General features: G+C 40.4%; 1 protein-coding gene across 4 annotated transcripts in view; it reads left to right on the forward strand.

Annotated features, from left to right (window-relative positions):
• The window catches only part of LOC134538801 (sodium/hydrogen exchanger 9B2-like), a 203686-nt gene that overhangs the window by 146342 nt on the left and 38392 nt on the right, over positions 1 to 18952 (forward strand). For all 4 annotated transcript variants that reach the window (XM_063380299.1, XM_063380296.1, XM_063380298.1 and 1 more), the window contains 4 exons: positions 726 to 834; positions 7257 to 7634; positions 11944 to 12126; positions 16900 to 17075. In XM_063380299.1, the coding sequence (XP_063236369.1) occupies positions 726 to 834; positions 7257 to 7634; positions 11944 to 12126; positions 16900 to 17075 (846 nt within the window). The remainder of the gene's footprint in view (positions 1 to 725; positions 835 to 7256; positions 7635 to 11943; positions 12127 to 16899; positions 17076 to 18952) is intronic.

Below are 18952 nucleotides of genomic sequence, written 5' to 3' on the forward strand. Positions count from 1 at the left end.
ATCCCCCGATTTTGTTATCATTAGAGACCGGAAAAATGCTCGGGTTCAAAGAACTCCAGGATATACTCCAATATCCTCTACACACTTGGGCAAATGCCAACTGTTCATTGGCTGCTGACTTGTGAGTCGGCTCGACTGGGTGGTCTGTGATTCGACACTTCTATGAGTGAGGGTCTCTAATTGGCCCTTAGTGCTTCAGATTAACAGTGAACCAATGACAGAAGCAGCACTAAGGTATAATTATTTGAATTTTAGCATAAAACACGAAATGAACCCGCGAATTTTTCAGGTCTTTAGCTATCATTCGATTTTTAGAATCGCCTCACGCTATGGACGCAATTTTAAAGACGTATTCACGTAAAAATATGTCATCTTTCGGTTCATGTGTCTTCCTCTTAATAGCTGAGTGAATTTGCGGGATTCTACAGCCGCATAAGTAGAGACCGGAAAAATTCGCGAGTTCATTTCGCGATAGGCTGAAATTCAAAAACGTTTTACCTCAGTTCTGCCTCTGCTATTGGCTCACAACTCACCTGGATGACTCTGGACCAATGAGAAACACCCGACCAAAGCTTTATCGAATCACAGGCTGCTCCGTTGTGATGTCTCACAAGACAGCAGCCAATGGGTGGGTGACATTTGACCGAGAGTACGTGTAAACTATGGAGTTCATCCTACAGGTCATTGAACCAGCGAATTGATGCGTGTCTGGTCGTGTTGTGCAGAGAACGGCAAGCCGGCGAACGGGGACTACGGCCCGCCGAAGAAGTTCTCTCCGTCAGAGTCGTTCGCGGACAGACTGAAGATCAGCGCCGCGGAGCAGAGCAATGACAGGTGAGCGCAGACCGGCTTCAGCGCTATCCAAGACCGTCAGAGCACCCCTGTCTTGGACATGGTCTGCGGCGAGGAATTTTGTTGAAATGTTACCCATCCTGTTAAAATTCACCAAACAGTTATTACTAGAGACCTGTAAAATTCGCGGATTCATTTCGCGATAGGATAGAGTCCAAATACTTTTGACATTATTTTGCTGCAGTGATTGGGCCACAGTTCATCTGAAGGACTCTGGGCCAATGAAAAATCTTTAACAGAATAATTAGCGAATCACGATCATTCCAGTCAACAGGTGTTACGAGTCGGTAACCAATCAGCAGATGTAATTTTCACGAGTGCATAGAGGATTATGGAGTCCTTTAGGGATTTGAAATCGCGAATTTTACAGGTCTCTAGTTATTACTATAAAGTTCCCCCTTTTTTTTGTGAGCTTTGGTTCATACCATCCGCCACAGATGGCAGCACCGTGGTTACACATGTCCGTTCCATTCGACTTCCGTTGCATTCACGAAATTACTCCCACCAAATGTATTTGTATAAAAAAAACTAATGCTAGAAATTGCTCGTTATGATGTATCGTAAAAACGCGATAAAGAAATGATGATAACAAAACACCAGCAAGCAATAAGCCTTAATATTCATTATGACCAAATTATATTTTGCTATCCAGATGTGCAAATTAGGTGGGCTATCATTCTCATTTCGACTTCGATTATTAACATAAACAATATTGGCCACACAAGCTCACTTTTTACGTCTATTGTTTTATCTATACCCTTACGATAATGTACGATTTGTGACATGAGTTTTCTCGTTAAGGATGAGATTACCGTTTATGTCGTATCATTCTTGATAAAGAAGCATTAGTTTCTCAAAGCAAAAATAATTATTATTTTTACTTTTTTTAAATTTAAACACAAATATCATTTTCGTGCTTTAGAGGAATTAAATTCTCATTACGGCCAAGAGCAAGCTTAACCACTTATCAACATGTAATCTTCTACTAAAGTTCATCCAGGAAACGGTACACACCTAGCTACTGGCACTTTGTTCCTGGATTGCCCCTTTTAAAATTTAGGTCTTGAATCAAGAAGCAGTAATATACTGAGAAAATATATCAGTTGTACATAACCCTGACAAATCTCTATTCTATTTTCCCACCTGTTAAATACAGTTGTGACAGCCCAATGGTTTTGTTGCTAGTGGAAGACTGTAATTAGGCTCAGAAACCCTTCGACAGCGAGGCAATAAAGATGGTAATGAATGACACAGACCAGATATTAGAGAAATAGGTATATCATTCTTGGGTTACTTTAAGAACCCCTGGAAAAACTACATCAGCATTGCCGGAACGAGATTCAATCCCGACTGCTCTGGGACTTATCTTACCACTGTGCCAACCACACGCTCTATGTTATCATGTTGAAAATCATATTGTAGGTCTACACTGTTAAAAATATTCAACTTATATTTATGAAGAACACTGTTTACAGATAAGCCAGTGATCGTCATTAATTTATGTATTTCTTCATAAATTTACGGGCTGAGTAAACGTTCTTCAAACACGAACTCATAAGATTCTTCGTTGGGTGTTAACAAAACTTTCAAACATTTTTTTCAAGTGTACGTAAAAATACTTGACTTTCCTTCCATATGCAGTTCTATCCTTTTTTAAAGGAACTTGCAGAGCTTATCAGTCTGATAAGTTATTAGGATAAGTTCCGAAAAACCTAGTTATTAGAAACAATAAAGAACCTCTTGTTTATTTCGGGTCCATTATTCGTTGAACAGTTCGTAAATTGACTGAAATTTCTAACAGGAAAATGTGGGGTACTATTGATTGCATTTGAAGTACCATCGATTTCAGTTCTTTGTTATAATTATAAGTAGTATAAATTGCAGTGCTTGGGATAAGTATAAGTACTATCGATTGTAGTGCTTGGTAGATAGAAATTTAAGACATACGATAGAGTGACCATGAAATGAGATGGTGAGTATTAGCAATCTGAGGAATTCTATTAACTCCCATCTATGTTCACCATAATTTCTAATATAATTAGTATTTTTATCCCCCTCGACAAGGACCTGGAACGTTATGAGTCCATACGAGTAGGTAAATGCTAGCAGAGTGGCTTCCTTCTGTTTCTTGCATTTCCCGCACCTTATACTTTCAACGAAACTGCTCATCCCCTCACTAATGAGTTTTTTTTTCTTTCTCCTCGCTCGCCGGCAATTATAATCGTCCTTCATGTCCGACACGTGGCCTCCGCTGAAACTGGCTTCCCTCGTCTATCGGGGCCAAGTTGCATCGCCTGGGCGCCAACATGCAAACTCGCAAAGGTCATTACGTTACTTTCTACGATTTACTTCACGCGCTGTAGTGGCACTTGGGGAATATTATGGCGGAAACACTCGCTTCAAAACACCCCGCCATAAATTACGGCAATAATATTTTCTCCATTATTTACTGTAAAACACTTAAGAGTTTCAAATCAATCATTTAAACATTGTTTCAAAAATGTTTATTTATGTAGACTAACAGAACACTGTTAATTATACAGTACACTCCTGTAAAATATATATATTTATTTATTTATTTGAAGAAGCAATTAATTGTAGTCGCTCAAATTATGATAAACTAAGTTTTACTACATAAATATATTTAAACACAATGAGGGAAAATTTTACATTATTTTACTCGTAGCATTGTATTAAAATATGTTGGCAAATAGTTTACATAGAATTTACTGGTAAAATTTACAAACATGTTTTACTGTGAGCTTTACTAAAATTTTATGGTGTCACATACAAAGCAATTCGTATCAAACGGTTTACGGATATGCCTATTCGAAACACTAATAGCATTTTTACAAAAGAATTGGCCCCTTCCAAAAACAAGATATCAGCCCATGAATTGCTTTTGCACCAAACCATCTGCAGATAAGGTCCAATATTGTCCGGATGTATAATGGCGTCAGCTGTACCTTTATTATTAATTTAAGATCACAGCACTGCTTCGTTTGCGCTCGAAAAAAAAAATGTAAAGTAATCTCGAAATTTTAGAAACCATTTTTGAACTCCCTCTGGAGAAAATATTTACCATATTTGAACGTAAAGTTTATTGCAGAAGTTTAACGAGATTATTGCTGCTTCCCCTTTATCCCATCTACTTGTCCACTGCTCGCATGCCACATAATACAAGGTTAGTCCTTTAGATGAGTCCAAATACTCTACCCTGAGGAGTTTTGAATGTGTTTGAAATTTGTTCTCACTAGATCGTAGTGGTTTTCGTAGTGAAATAAAGTCAGCGACAAAAGTATTTCACAATTGCGCATGATGTTTTTGTTGATAGAGACACCATGTGGTGTCAGAAATATAATTTTGTAGCCTCAACGAAATAGTTTATTAGTGCCAAAAAATCTTGATATCATTTACAAACCACTTATTTGTCAACATATAATGTATTTTGTGCTGGTTATGAAACTTTTTTTCTCTTGTGATATTGCAGCAAATTTGCCCACCACCATATTCCCCTATGTATGTATCGGAAGTTTTAGCTTGTTTTCGTGTGCCTGCTTCACGGAACAGTGTTTCAGGGGGGGGGGGGGTGGAAGGGAGGCGTGCTTTGCAGGAAGTGTGTTCGCAGATTTTAAAAATAAAAACACTTGAGAACTTAGGATGGAGTAGCATTTAAATGAAATGTCAGGGAATCTATAACACTATGAAAATGGTTACTGGTCATGGCCCAGGTCTCCAAACTGTTTAACTGAAATTACGAATTCACATGAGTTTATATACGAAACGCCAAGAGAAAACGATAAAAAAATTGATAATTTTTGGTGTAAAATATTATGTTAGATATTTCTCACTAGCCATTGACCGTCATCATCGCCATGTAGTCAGAGTAAGACGACAGTGGTAAAAAAAAAACTGTCTTGCATCGTGAAGGACAGATATTTGGAATTCTGGTAAAATTTTGGATATCCTTGATTTTAATAAAACACTTTATACGAACACCCACTGCCATTCTGCCTTACAAAAAGATTACACTTTCCTAGACATAAAGATAACTGATACACTAGAATAAAAAACTTTGTAATGTAAGGGTGGTAAGGTACAGTAGATAAATCACAACCGTTATTGGAAAATAATTATGTTTAGATTTCTCAACTCCAAAATCTAAGTCAGGATACATTTGTGTTTAAACTTGGAACTCCTAGAGTTAATGAGAGTTTAACAACGATTATAAGTTACTAGGATTCTGGCATTCCCAAGCCTTTATTATTCCTATGAAACCACTCTGTTACACCTTGCTTGTAGTAAATTATAACTTTTCCTGTATATAAATGTCTTCAATCTCTTCTACCTTACAAGTTTCGCTTTTGCGTTGTGTGTGCTTGCATACGTCAGATCGTGGTGGTTCGCATACCCTCCTGGGGGCTACTGCTGTAGTTATAAATCTGCTTTGATCCATTCTGATTCAAGTTGTCCAACTGCCTGGATGTAATGTCACAGAAAACACAAAGATTTATTTAGTATACATCCACTCGTACCTAAACAAATTACCTTATGAGATTAAAGGAGTGCAAAGATCAGTTTTATTGGGGAATGTTACTGGTTTGGATTTTAGGGATTCTTGCTTCTCTTGTTACTATCATTCTCATGCCTCTTACTTGGTATATCTTACCATGTTGCGCACGTAATTATGTATATCAGGACCTAAAATAAATTATTATCTTAATGTAAGGGTTGAGAAACTAGGGTTCCCACAGAAAGCTCAACAAGTGTTGACAAAGTACACCAAGCTTCTTGAATTTTAAATCCTAGTACAGATCCCATAGGGGTTAAACAGGAAAAGTCCATGAGAAGAAGAAAGTAAAATGGCTAGTTTGTGCGAGAAAAGTTGGTAGGTTTAGTGTTCCAGGGTTATGGCATCTCTTCGCAACTACCATATTCGTACATCGCGCGGCGGTGTATTAAAGGAACGTGTTTGGGATTTTGATGTGATATATATCTACACAACTATACGCGTCTTAACTCTGTGCAATGTGTCGCCTGATCCTGCCCAGGACGTGGTGTTCCATATTGTTGAAGTGCTAGCAGTTCGACACATTTATCCCATCTTGGGAGCTGTCACTGTGGGAGCACATCTGAATTCCCCATTTTGCTCTTCCTAACAGCACGGTGTTGATAGTTTATGCACTAAATTATATCAGGAAATAAAATTAAGAAGTATTATAATGTAAGGATAGATAAACGAGGGTTTTCACAAAAAACTTAACATCTGTGAAAAATTCACACGAAGGTTCTTGAACGTGATTAAAAGAGAATCCTCCATGGGGAGAAAAGAGAAACATGGCCACTTTGAGTGTAAATTTTGGTGAATCTTCTAGTCTTCCAGGATTCTTGCATCTCCTCGGAAATATCACCTTTTTGCACCTGTTCCGTTCATCTGATAAAAAAACTGTAATTTTTTTTATATCTAAACGATTTGGCAAGTATTGACTGTGGTATATGTTTCCTGCTCCTGTTAAGGCTGTGGTAGTTCGCGCTGTGCACAACTTTCCCATATTGGAAGCTGTCTCTGTGTCACCAGCACATCTGCTTTTCTCCTTTGTGTCATCAGCACATCTGCTTTTCTCCTTTTCGTCCCATGAACCAACGTGTTGTTCGTAAATTTGCACAAAATTATAATAGAATCTAAAATACAGAACTTTAATAATGTGTAGCTTGAGGTACTAGAGTTGCCAGAACTGTTGACAATGTGTGCCACTTATTATCTGTCATTAAATGGCAACACTTCGTGAAAAGGAGAGAGTATATTGGCCGGTTTGTGCGAGAAAAGTTGGTAGGTTTGGTCCTCCATAATTCTTGCAACTAACCATAACCCTATCACCTGGTGAATCAACTAAACATGTTTGATAATTTGGTATGATATTCTATTCCAACCAATAGGTCGGCACATACAAATAAGCACCCTTTAAGGGTGGATTGGGAGTCGGCTTGAAGGTCGATTTTGACATTCCAGAGAAAATAATTTCGACAGAACCATCAGGGATCACTCCCCCTTTTCGATCGGGAAGGTGTTAGGGCTTCAGCTATGACCAGAGGCCAGGGCTACCCATCCCAGTATAGTCACCACCTTGGCCGCTTGCCTCACTCAGCTAACCAGACAAGTTATTTCCGGGCAAAGCCCGGCAATGTCCTCACCACCACCACCTATAACTGAACCCGTCAGGGTGTACTAGGAGCACTACGTTTCTTCTTAGAATCCATCCTGACCCACCCAGCTGAGATGGGCCCTGAGTGGAATTTGGCCTTAGATGTTCCATGATTCCGGGAAGGGTATAGCATACCATTCAGAGGGCCTGTTGGCCGTGTTCTTGGCTTTTGGTGTGATGCGTGTGACGTGTTTGGCCCAGGCCGTGGTGGTTCGCCATGTGCAAGAAGTGCCGCCAGCCCGACACGGGGATCCCGTCCTGGGAGCCGCCCTTGTGGCAGCACGTGTGCCCGCCGCCCTTCTGCCCCACGTACCGGCAGTTCGCGCGCGTGCTGGCCCTCTCGCTCGTCGGCCTGCTGTCCTGGGGCGTGGTGTTCGCCGTGCTGGGCCACACCGCGGCTCCCGGCGGACAGCTGTTCGGCCTGGCGGCGCTCTGCATCGCCGCGCACTTCGGCGGCTGGATCTTCTCGCTGCTCAACCTGCCCGCGCTCGTCGGCATGCTGGTCGTCGGCATCCTCTTCCAGAACGTCGGCTTCGTCGAGATCGACGGCGAGCTCAAGGAGGTGGTGTCCGTGCTCAGGTGAGGGTCCACGCTCGCTCGTTCCAAAGTTGGGGTTTCTTAAAGTGAAACCTTTTTAGGCCGAATTTTAATGAAACGTTTTAGTGAAACATTTCTGACGCGAAAAGGCCAGAGAATGAGCACTTCGCCAAAGAAATAAAAAAAAAGAGAGCACAATGTCATATACGTTGCTGGGTTCGTTTTCGTTCTCCATTTTGTGCGATGATTCATAATCTACCAAAAAAAATTGAACTTATAGAGAGATAGATGAATGAAAAAAATTTAAGATAGAGATTGTGAGTATCCGCTTGTTTCAGAAAATAGATATAGTTATCCTGTAAAGTCAGCTGCGAATGCCTGAATTTTATATTTTCTACCAGCGCAGCGCGCTCGCGTTCCTCCATGTTCAACCAGCAGTGTAGAGAGCGCTGCTGAGACAGTCCCTGCATTTCACGCATAAATAGCGCTAACTGTTATGAATTTGAAATTTCGTTCAGAAATTCGGCGTGTTCCAAATGGCCGAATATTTCTAAAAAAAAAAAAAAAGTAACACCCACAGTTTTTCTTTATGGTGTGAATATTTCAACAGTGAGTAATGTTTATTGTTAGTTAATTATTATTGATTGATCAATTATAATTGATATATTGAGCAGCTATTTTGAAGTGAGTAATTATTTTGTTAATTCATTTTAATTAATTTATTATTATTTTATTAAAATATCTAAAAGATACAATAAAATGTTAGGAATTTTAAATACTTGAAAAGAAATGAAACCCAAAACACCCCCGCTGTGTTATTATTTTAAAAAATGGTCTTCTTTCTCGCTTTCTGTGCCATTTTACCCCTTAAGAATCGACGTTTTAATCGTCAAAGAAATTTCATTCTATCACGTGTACTGATTTACATGCACTCTTTTTTTTAAAGTAAGGACAGTTTGGAAATTCGTCCGCTGCAGCAGTCGGCATTCTGCCTATGCGAGCTGTGTGCCTAAATCTGTTGGCAAGACACACTGGTCATTACGTAAATATTCAACCGTGTTTCTGTTAATTATGAGTATTTAAAATGCCTCCACCGATTGAGAATCCCACCCATTGTGATTCATTTTATTAATGCTAAAGGCTTGAAAGCGGCTGAAATTCATCGTCAGATCAGTGAAGTGTGTGGAAAAAACATTTTGACCAATGGAATGATACGGAAATGGGTTAGAGTTATGAAGATGGCTGCATGAACGCTGTGCCGCCAATTAGCATTTTTTTTGGCACAATTTTGAATTTTAATTTTGAACCATAAATTTTACCAGTAATTTTGCAGCTAAAACCTAAACTTTTTATGCTCTCTGTACACTCCCATTTAATATTTGTCAGGCCAGTCTCCCTAATCCAATCCCAGCTCTAGATCTGATTTTGCCGAGTCATTGCGAGTCATTGCCTGTGTATAATTTTATTTCCATTTGGATGCACGCCTGTCGCCTGTAATTATCCTCCGAGCCATGATCAAGACAGCTTATCTCTGCGTTTTCCCAAGAGCCTGTTTTTCTCGGAGGTCTCCTGAGGCAAGCACCTAGAGGCACACTCGCGTGTCGTTTTACCGAATGTCTCGGCATGTCTCTGACGTCTGCAGAGCTTAATTTCCCACCATTGTGCAGTTTCCAAATCCCCCCCTTCTCCAGCCTTTCCATAGAACCCTGCCCAACGCATTGACTGGACACTTACCCGTCGGTCTTCGAAGGTACCGCCTCTGCCCTCTAGTGGTGGATTTGCGTGTTATTTCCCCTGGGTGTTTGAACGCCCACTAAATGCCTGCCCCCTGGCACCTCACACCACAAGCAGTGCCCCGTAATTCATTTCCAAGCCACCAGAGCGCTGCACTAGTCTCCCCCATAAGCTCCATGCTTTCAAAGTCGCCTCGTGCGAGAGATGCTCTAGTTGATTCTTTCTTGGTTCGGACACCCCTCAGTATGTCGCGCTGCGATCGGCCACTAACACCAACGTCGAGATATCGAAGTCAGTATTTCTCAGCCACCCCCTCGGAAATATTCGGAACCTTTCGATCTAGAAGCCGAATCCCCCACTTTATTTCGAAAGCAATCGCCTGTTTTAATTAAGAGTCTCGCAAGGAATCCGCTCCGCGCTAGCGGACTGACCACCTTGGATCATCGGCCAGCAGACAGCAAGACTTCAGTCGGTCGTCATACGAAAATGTAGTCGGCTAGTCAAGGGATGTTGTCCCTAATCTCTTTCTTAACCAGTAATTAGTCAGTCGGTGTGCCTAGTAGAAATTTGTTACACTTAACTAATTTTCCTAATCATCTTGATTTATGGAAACGTCCACGGAAACCGCGCGTGTTCGGCGCTTGTCTTCGCCTCGCATCCTGGTGAGCTACCTTCCGGAGCGCTAGGAGCCCATCCCTGTTTGGTGAGTTTTTGCCAACCTTTTATTCCCCGACCATCACCGTTTTTGGTAGGCATTTTTGCCAACTTACTGACTGTCTGTGAACCAGTTCTGACCATGTTGGATTCGGGCTTGTTCACAGACAGGGTTCAAGAGCCTGGAGTGGTCATGGTGACTGCATCCTCGCTCCCTTCTTCGGGGACCCAGGATGGCTAAGGCGCCCTGGTAGCGCATAACACATCACCTTTGACCAGCTAATTTCAAATCTCCATACTTCCAATTTTTCTGTGATGTCTACAGCGTGACAATTAGATTACTGCATTGAAGAGACTAGAACATTAAGCGCTAAAAATTCAAACTCTGGGATTGTATATTTTAACCTTTGAGTGTTTCTGATTCAGTTTAACTATGCCAAAGGAAACCTAATATTAATATTCTAATTAGGGCCGGCCCATACTTCAAATGTTATAGTTCTAATATATTTCTCAACCCATATAATCAATGTTAAAAGTTGGATATATTTGGAAAAGCACATATGTAAGTTAACTTGGTTTATAACCTGTTGGCTGACATCATGTTTTGTTGGTTGATGTTACATTTGTTTCTTCTTTTTTTGCATTTTAAACTAAAAGATCCACCAGTCTGCCAAATTTATTTTAAGGGGACGTTGCACCAGTGAATAAGAGAGTGTGTAACAACGTTCATGATGAACAACCAAGTGGGCGACTTTCTGTCAATACTAAAGATTTGGTGGAGAAATTTGAAGGAAAAGGGAAAAAGAACAGACGTTTTAAGATTTCGTCCTTCTCTGAAGAGTTTTCTGAAGTCTCAATGGTTGTTAAATCAGGCGGTAGACTCCTATGAGTATGGAATTCAAAAGATGGTTGTAAGATACGATAAATGTCTTAATATTGGTGTAAATTATGTAGAAAAGTAGAGTAAGGTATAGGCTTTCATGCAAAAATAACAGTTATAAAAGTGTTACTTTTTATCTCAAAATAGTACTTACTTAAAAACACGGCTGTCTATTAAACATTCATTTTTAAAAGTTTATCTTGTGAAAGCCAGGGATCCCACACCGACAGCTCTTCAAAGACCACAACATTTTTGTATATTAAATTTAATATACCGTTTGTGTTAATTCCCAAAATTAAACACTTCGATACCCATCCCCAGTGACCTCACTGTGTGTTGCCTGTCAGCCAGTCAGTTTTAGAGTATTAATTAAGCGGACAAAGTAATGCCTGGCAGGCGTTTCAATGCCTCAATCTTTTTTTTTTTTTTTTTTGTAATTTGTTTGGAGTAGATACACAATCACTAAAGACAGGAAAAATTCGCGGGTTCAATGACCTCCAGGAAAGACTCCAATTTCCTTTACACACCTGGGCAAATGCCAACTATTAATTGGCTGCTGACTTGTGAGTCATCTCGACTGGGTTGTCTGTGATTCGACACTTCTATGAGTGAGGGTCTCTAATTGGCCATTAGCCCTCCAGATTAACAGTGAACCAATGACAGAAGCAGCACTAAGGTATAATTATTTGAATTTTAGCTAAACACGAAATGAACCCGCGAATTTTTCAGGTCTCTAACAATCACAAAGCATCTCTCTTTATCTCTCTCTAATTCTCTGTACATCTTCATCTCTATCCATACATCTATTTCTATATTTATCTCTCTCTGATTTTCTATCCCTCTATATCTCTATCCATACATATATTTCTATATTTCTATATCTCTCTCTCTATATATATATATATGTGTTTGTGTATTGCTTGCCTCTATATACCAACATATATATATACATATGTGTCACTCAATAGCAAGGAAAATATTACAAATGTATGTTTTTACCTGTCCAACTATTGCCCTGCCGCAGGTTGTATAGAGCCACTGGTGTCGGGATGTGGAAGGGACTAGAGCGGGTGTGTGTCGCAGGAGGATAGCGCTGGTCATCATCCTGACTCGGGCCGGCCTCGACCTGGACCCGGCGGCGCTGCGCAAGCTGTGGGCCACCGTGCTGAAGATCGGCCTGGTTCCCTGGGTGGTGGAGTGCCTGGTCGTCAGCGCCGTCTCCCACTTCCTGCTGGGCCTGCCCTGGATGTGGGGTCTGCTGCTCGGGTCTGTCCAAACCCCATAGGCGTGCCCAGACATTTCCATTAGGGAAGGGGGCCCTGCTAAATTTTTAAATCAGAACCTGAATTTAGAATATTAAATAGCCTAAATACATTTATTCATTGCTGTGTTTATATTGTTGTGCAGTATCGAGATATGTTTACTAGTTAATATTTATATCCGTATAATTTTAACAATCTGGAAAATACGTTTTTTTTCCCCCATAGACAATGTTTAAAGGGTAGGTACCTACTTACACATTTTTCCCTCTCGAATTTTCCAATAGCTTGGTCCAGATCTACTTTGAAATGAACTTCTTTTTAGTGAATGCAAACACAGCAATTCAGACAACAGAGCTTTAACAAACCTCTTAAAAAATGTTTATTGCTTGGCCATTTTAAGGGACCTCGTGTTTTAAATAAACTAAGGCGGCTGTATTTCCAGAACGATAAAATGTTTAAAAATATTATTACTTAGCACGCTGCAACACTGAAAAACAGTTTGAGTGTCACAGTGCCAGGAATATACGAATATTAACGAACGCATTAGAGAAAATGCCGATCTGAGTGATTACATTAGGGGGGGCCATGGCCCACCTGCCCCCCCCCCCTGTAGGCACGCCTATGCCAACCCCCCCCCCCTCCACCAGTCCCCCAAATCTTCTCAAAAACCACGACGTAAATTGACTTTATGATAATTAGTAGAGACCGGAATCATTCGCTATTTCAATGACCTGTAATATAGACTCCATGATCCTCTACGCACGCGGGAAAATGACTTCTGCCCATTGGCTACTGACTCGTGACACCTGTTAACTGGGACGCTAGTGATTCGATACTTCTTTTGTTAAAATTTTTTTCATTGGCCGAATATCATTCAGATAAACTGTTGCCCAATCACTGATGCTGTAAAAAATGCAAACTTTTTTTTTGGATTCTAGCCTATCGCGAAAGGAATCCGCGAATTTTTCCGGTCTCTAATAATTAGTAGAGACCGGAAAAAATCGCGGATTCAATGGCCTCTAGGATAGCCTCCACTATCCTATGCATTTCTCAAGCAGACGCGCGTGTTCATTGGGTGCTAACTTGTGAGGCGTCTCCACTGGGTAGCTTCTTTGGTCGATAGTCTCTCATTGGCCCAGAGAACTCCAGTTAAACTGCGAGCCAATAGCAGGACCAGCAGAATTGTACACGTGTTTTGAATTTCATCTTGTCACGAAATGAATTCGCGAATTTTTTCCGGACTCTAATAATTAGAGACCGAAAAAAATTCGCGGATCAATTTCGTGATAGGCTAGAATCAAAATTACGTTTGCCTTTTTTACCGCATCAGTTATTGGGCCACAGTTTATCTGAATGACACTCGGCCAGTGAAAAACCTTCAACAAAAGAAGTATCGGATCACTGGCGTCCGAGTTAACAGGTGTCACGAGTCAGTAGCCAATGAGTAGATGTCATTTTCCCGCGTGCATAGAGGATCATGGAGTATATCCTACAGGTCATTGAAATCGCGATTTTTTCCGGTCACTAATAATAATGTTCGCAGGCTTTCGCGGCCCATTGTCTAGAAGTAGCTTGCCTTCTGGGTTGTAGCCACGTGTCCTTGGTAAAAAAATAATTCACCGACGTTTTCGGTCGACATTTCAGTCGCCATCATCAGGAAGCAGTTACCCACCAGTTACCTCAGTATGTATAACTGCTCCCTGATGATGGCGACTGCAATGTCGACCGAAAACGTCGGTGAATTATTTTTGCCAAGGACTCGGCTACAACCCAGAAGCCAAGCTACTTTTGACTTTATAGTTGCACGTGTCGTTCTAAAAAGAAACAGGTGGACAAAAGAAAAGTGTAAATTTTTAACTTTTTAATGTTTGTTTATTTCGATTCCATTTCAAGTAGTTTCACTAAATTTCATTCATTTCTCTTCATTTTTGGTACATTTCTGTTTATTTGTATTGTTAACAATCATTTAGTTTGACACATTAGTGTTTTTTAATGTTTTGTTAATACACCAAGAATATCCTTTTGGAAAACGTGTTGAAAGTAAAAGTCAGTAAATATACGAAGATCCCTGGATTATTTGCAACCAGATTTCTGAGTGAATTGATGGAAATTGTTAACAGTGTGCGTACTTCGTGTCTGCTCTGCTCCGGAACGTACGCGCAGATGCCTCGTAACTCCAGCAACTAATAATTTAAAAAAAAAAAATTCATAAAATAACCAACGGTTTGCATGCGAAGCAAGTCTTTGTTTAATTTTTTAATCAACTTACAGGCAAATTTTTTATTTAATGCACCTTTTTGAACGTACACAATTGCAGTTTTGCAACTGTTTTGTCATGGAAAAATTCTGAAAATAGAAAAAATATTTTAAAAAATTTGGTTGTCTGTAAAGTCGGTTTATGGACGAAAGTTTAACGTGACAACGTCATAAAAAAACATTGATGAAATGACTGCATACTTTATGAATAAAATTGAATCTTTTTATTTTAATAATAAAATAATTAATACTTGAAATTATACTAGTAATCAGATTTTTAAAATGCAAGAATAATTAACCTTTATTGCCGAAATTGTTGTTGTAATAAGCAATGAAAACCACATTAACTTTTAACTTCACTTTATAAACAGTCAAGTGGAAGAGAGATAGATGCGGCGCAAGCGTACAATGAGCGTAACTGGACACCGCGTAACGGAACAATGTGCGTAACGGGACACTTTTTCGTGCGTGCAGCAGGCGTTCATCGATTTATTAGACGTTGTCACGGCAATATTTAAATGAAAATTCACAGAAAACAAGACCGAATCAGCTCTGTGTGTCGGCCAAACGTAACCAACTATGAGGACCAAACTGCAATGGCCTATGTCCAAAAAGTTGCATTAAATCAAGATTCCCCATTGCAAGAAAACTTTAAAGAGCAAATTTTATTGTCAGACTTTGAATAAACTGAAGGCAATCAATGATGGGTTAATCGTTCGTCTTCTATAATACTTTAATTTTTTTAGTATAACAAACCAAAATTCAATAAAAAAAAATAGTTTTTCATAAACCATGAAAAACTCAGGTTTTTTATGGGTCAGGGAAAAGAAAACTAAATTTCATGGATTTATTGAATAATATACTTGATAAAATGTATTTAAAGAAGAAGGCTATGTACTCATGAGTAACCTAAAACTTTATTAACCCATTATTTCACGCTGAAAATGATTTAAGGACTGATAAAAATATTTTCCATTAAGTTCATTAAAAAATACATTTTAAATGGTCTAGTTTAATAGAAAAAAATATAATGCGAGCGAGTATTTTCAGAACTCGCCAGAGATTGTAACATCTAACCTCTCGGTAACGAGAAAATTAATGTGTTCCAGTGTTGAAAATACACTTTATAATACTAAAAAACAACGTAGAATTCTTTAAAATTATGCCTAGCGTGATAAACGCACGCAGATTGTGTTCTCAACTTCGATATACTGCCAGAGCAGCTATACTTCATTCGATTTTCAGAGAAAAATTTTGTACTATGTAATGAAACGTGTCCAAAAATTAGCGAGAAAAAAAAACCTTGAAAAAATATCAAACTCCAACTTCGTCCTTGATTTTCGATATGAATAATATTATATATTTTTTAAATTCATTGAACAGTTACAGCCATAAACTTTTCCTTTGGCTTTGTTAACTATGGTTCACGACAACCGCCACAGATGGCAGCACCATGGTTACACATTTCCGTTCCATTCACGAAATGTCGTGCACCGAGAGCTTGTATGTTGCAAATAAAGAAGCGGGTTGTTCAGGGCCTGATTAACCCTTAGGCTAATTGGGTTGCAGCCTAGGGCGCGTGGATTGGGGGGGGGGGGGGCGCTGAAATCGTGTCTTCGCATGAACTATTAATCTAGCATCATTGCATCTACCCTACATATTTAAACTAGACCGAGACAAAACATTTAAACTATATGCGCTGTGAACAGAAAAAAGCTTGGGACTCCCTGGTTTTAACAATAAATTTTGAAATTTTAAAAAGAGCGCGTAATTTTTTTTAGGCCGACCGTAACGCACGCGCACACACACACACACACACACACACACACACACACACACCTGTTGTGGGGGCGCGTCCTCATAATTAGCCTTGGGCGGTCAGAACTCTTGATCAGTCGCTGGGTGTGTTAAAAAAAATCTAACCTATCTAAAACTAAGTGTATTTTGGAGGGGTCGGGGTTAGGGAGGGACCTAGGTGCGTCTCAGGCCGAAGCCTGTACGCCTAGTCATGCTGGGATTAGCCATGCAGGGAGAGGGTCGCATGCATCATGTGCTAGGAGGGGATTGGCCAGCCATGGCAGCGATAGGCGCCATGACTAACTCCCCTCACTCTTAAATCTAGACTATAACTAGAGATAGGTTGGGCCCAGGTAAAACCTGCATAGACACAGGGAAAACCCTGGGCACATTCATCCGGGATGGAAATTGGCATGCATTACGTGTAGGAATTTACAGGAGACAGAGGATGGTCTGGATGAAGTGTTGGACAGAGTAGAAAAATGTCTACCATGCGGGGGGGTTGGGCACTCTGGACTCGTGGTCCGCTTTGAATTTTATTTGTACCTGGAATATTTGACCAGGGACGCAAGCACCCCTGGTGGTGTGTGGTTACACTGACCACTCACTTGTGTTCAAAAAGCTGAGCGGAGATGTGCGGAGATGTGCGGAGATGTTGAGGAGATGTGCGGAGATGTGCGGAGACGCGGGTCTGACGGAGAGATGGACCTCCCTGCCCCCGCAGGTCCATCATAGCGGCCGTGTCTCCGGCGGTGGTGGTGCCCAGCCTGTGCCGCCTGCGCATGAAGGGCTACGGGGTCTCCAAGGGCATCCCCACGCTCATCATCGCCGTGTCCGGCATCGACGACGCCACGTCCGTCGCCGCCTTCGGCATCATCAGCAGCATCATGTTCACGTCAGGTGAGCGGCCCGATGTTCCCGTCACAGGTCGTCGCCCGCTTTAAGATAATGTTAAACTATAAAATAAAGGTCCGAAAACGATCGAAAAACCTCTCGCTGTCGTAAAAAAAAATATTTCTTTGCGGATTTATTACATGAAAACATTTTATATACATATATATACGCACAAACACAAAGTTGTATATATGTATAAGTGGTTAGACCTTGACCTATACCAACTCCATTTACTTTTGAATTCCATATTCGATTAGACATTGGTCCAAATGAAGAAAGAAAACTTTATTGCAAGACGGACCGCAAACCTGCTGTGTTAGACTTAATACTAATCACAGTAAGCAGTCCGCATAGCTATGCTTTTTATTTTTATTTCTGAGTCAAACTATGGGGCTTAGGTATGAGTAGTATAGGAATGGGGCTACTGGAACAGGATTCAGGTTGCGGTGCTTGGTGCCGAGCCACATCTCTGACGTCACGTCTATCTGTGACGTCACGGCGGCCATCTTGGACGAGCGTAACGTGACAATATGCGTAACGTGACACTTTTTCGTGCATGCAGCCGGCGTAACGGGACACAGCGTAACGGGACATAACGTAACGGGACAAGTATATCACGGCGGCCATCTTGGATCCACCATCTTGGATGACGTCATTTTGTTTTCTCGAACTTTCCGCCATTTTGTTTTCCGCCATATTGGATGATGACGTCACCGTTGCAATTTCCGTTACGGCCGCCATCTTTAACTTTTTTATTTATTATCCGATTTTAATGAAATTTTTTTTTAAAAATTATAAAATAATTTAAATAATATAAATTTAATAAAATATTTATAAAAAACAAACATTATCGATACGGAGCACGGAGTCCTCGGTTCGAACCCGACGAGGTCAAAAAATTAATAATGGCGACCGATCCTTCCCCCTGTGGTGGCTGCTGACAGACTGCCCCCCCACCACTTTTTTCAAAGCATATATATCGACAGTGAGCATGACGTCATGTCCGCCATCTTGAAATCTGGACGCCATCTTGAAAATCTTTATTTATTATCCGATTTTAATGAAACAAATTCCAAATTTCATCAAAAAATTAACGTATTTGAATTCTGTTTGATTATATCGATGTACGTCCTTGGTTCGATTCCTGGCGAGAGTAAACGATCAATCCTTCCTCCATGAAAGCTACCTAGACTGATCTACCACCAACAATACCAAGGTTTATATCATCAACTGGTATGACATCATGTCCGCCATCTTGTCTTCATCCGCTGGAGTCCACCATCTTGTTTTCGTCTGCTAGAGTGTGCCGATACCATGTAGTATAATTATATGGTCACCATACTTTTGTCCTCAACTGTTGTCATTGACCTTGGCCTTTGACCTTGACCTTGGCCTTTGACCTTGACCTTGAAATTTGACCTTGACCTTGAAATTTGACCTTGACCTTGAAATTTGACCTTGACCTTGAAATTTGACCTTGGCCTTGAAATTTGACCTTGACATTGAAATTTGACCTTGACCTTGAAATTTGACCTTGACATTGAAATTTGACTTTGTCCTCGAAATTTGACTTTGTCCTTGTTGACCATTATGGATACGACATTTTATGTTCAGTAGATGCTACCAGGAGCTACCACCTGCTGGAGTAAGCCATCTTGTGTGTGTGTACTCGTATTATAGAGTTCATTTCCATCTGGATAATTTTATTCTAACCCGCTACAGTACAGTAATCAATTACTACTGTGACACACGCCATCTTGAAATTTGGACGCCATCTTGAAAATCCGTAATTTTAATGCTAGAGATTCGGGAAAAAGTTCAAAATTCATTAAATAAATTTGTAATCTATATACTGATTGATTGGATCGACTAAGGTCCTTGGT

Source organism: Bacillus rossius, chromosome 14 (genome assembly GCF_032445375.1).
Source record: "Bacillus rossius redtenbacheri isolate Brsri chromosome 14, Brsri_v3, whole genome shotgun sequence".
NCBI lineage: Eukaryota > Metazoa > Arthropoda > Insecta > Phasmatodea > Bacillidae > Bacillus > Bacillus rossius.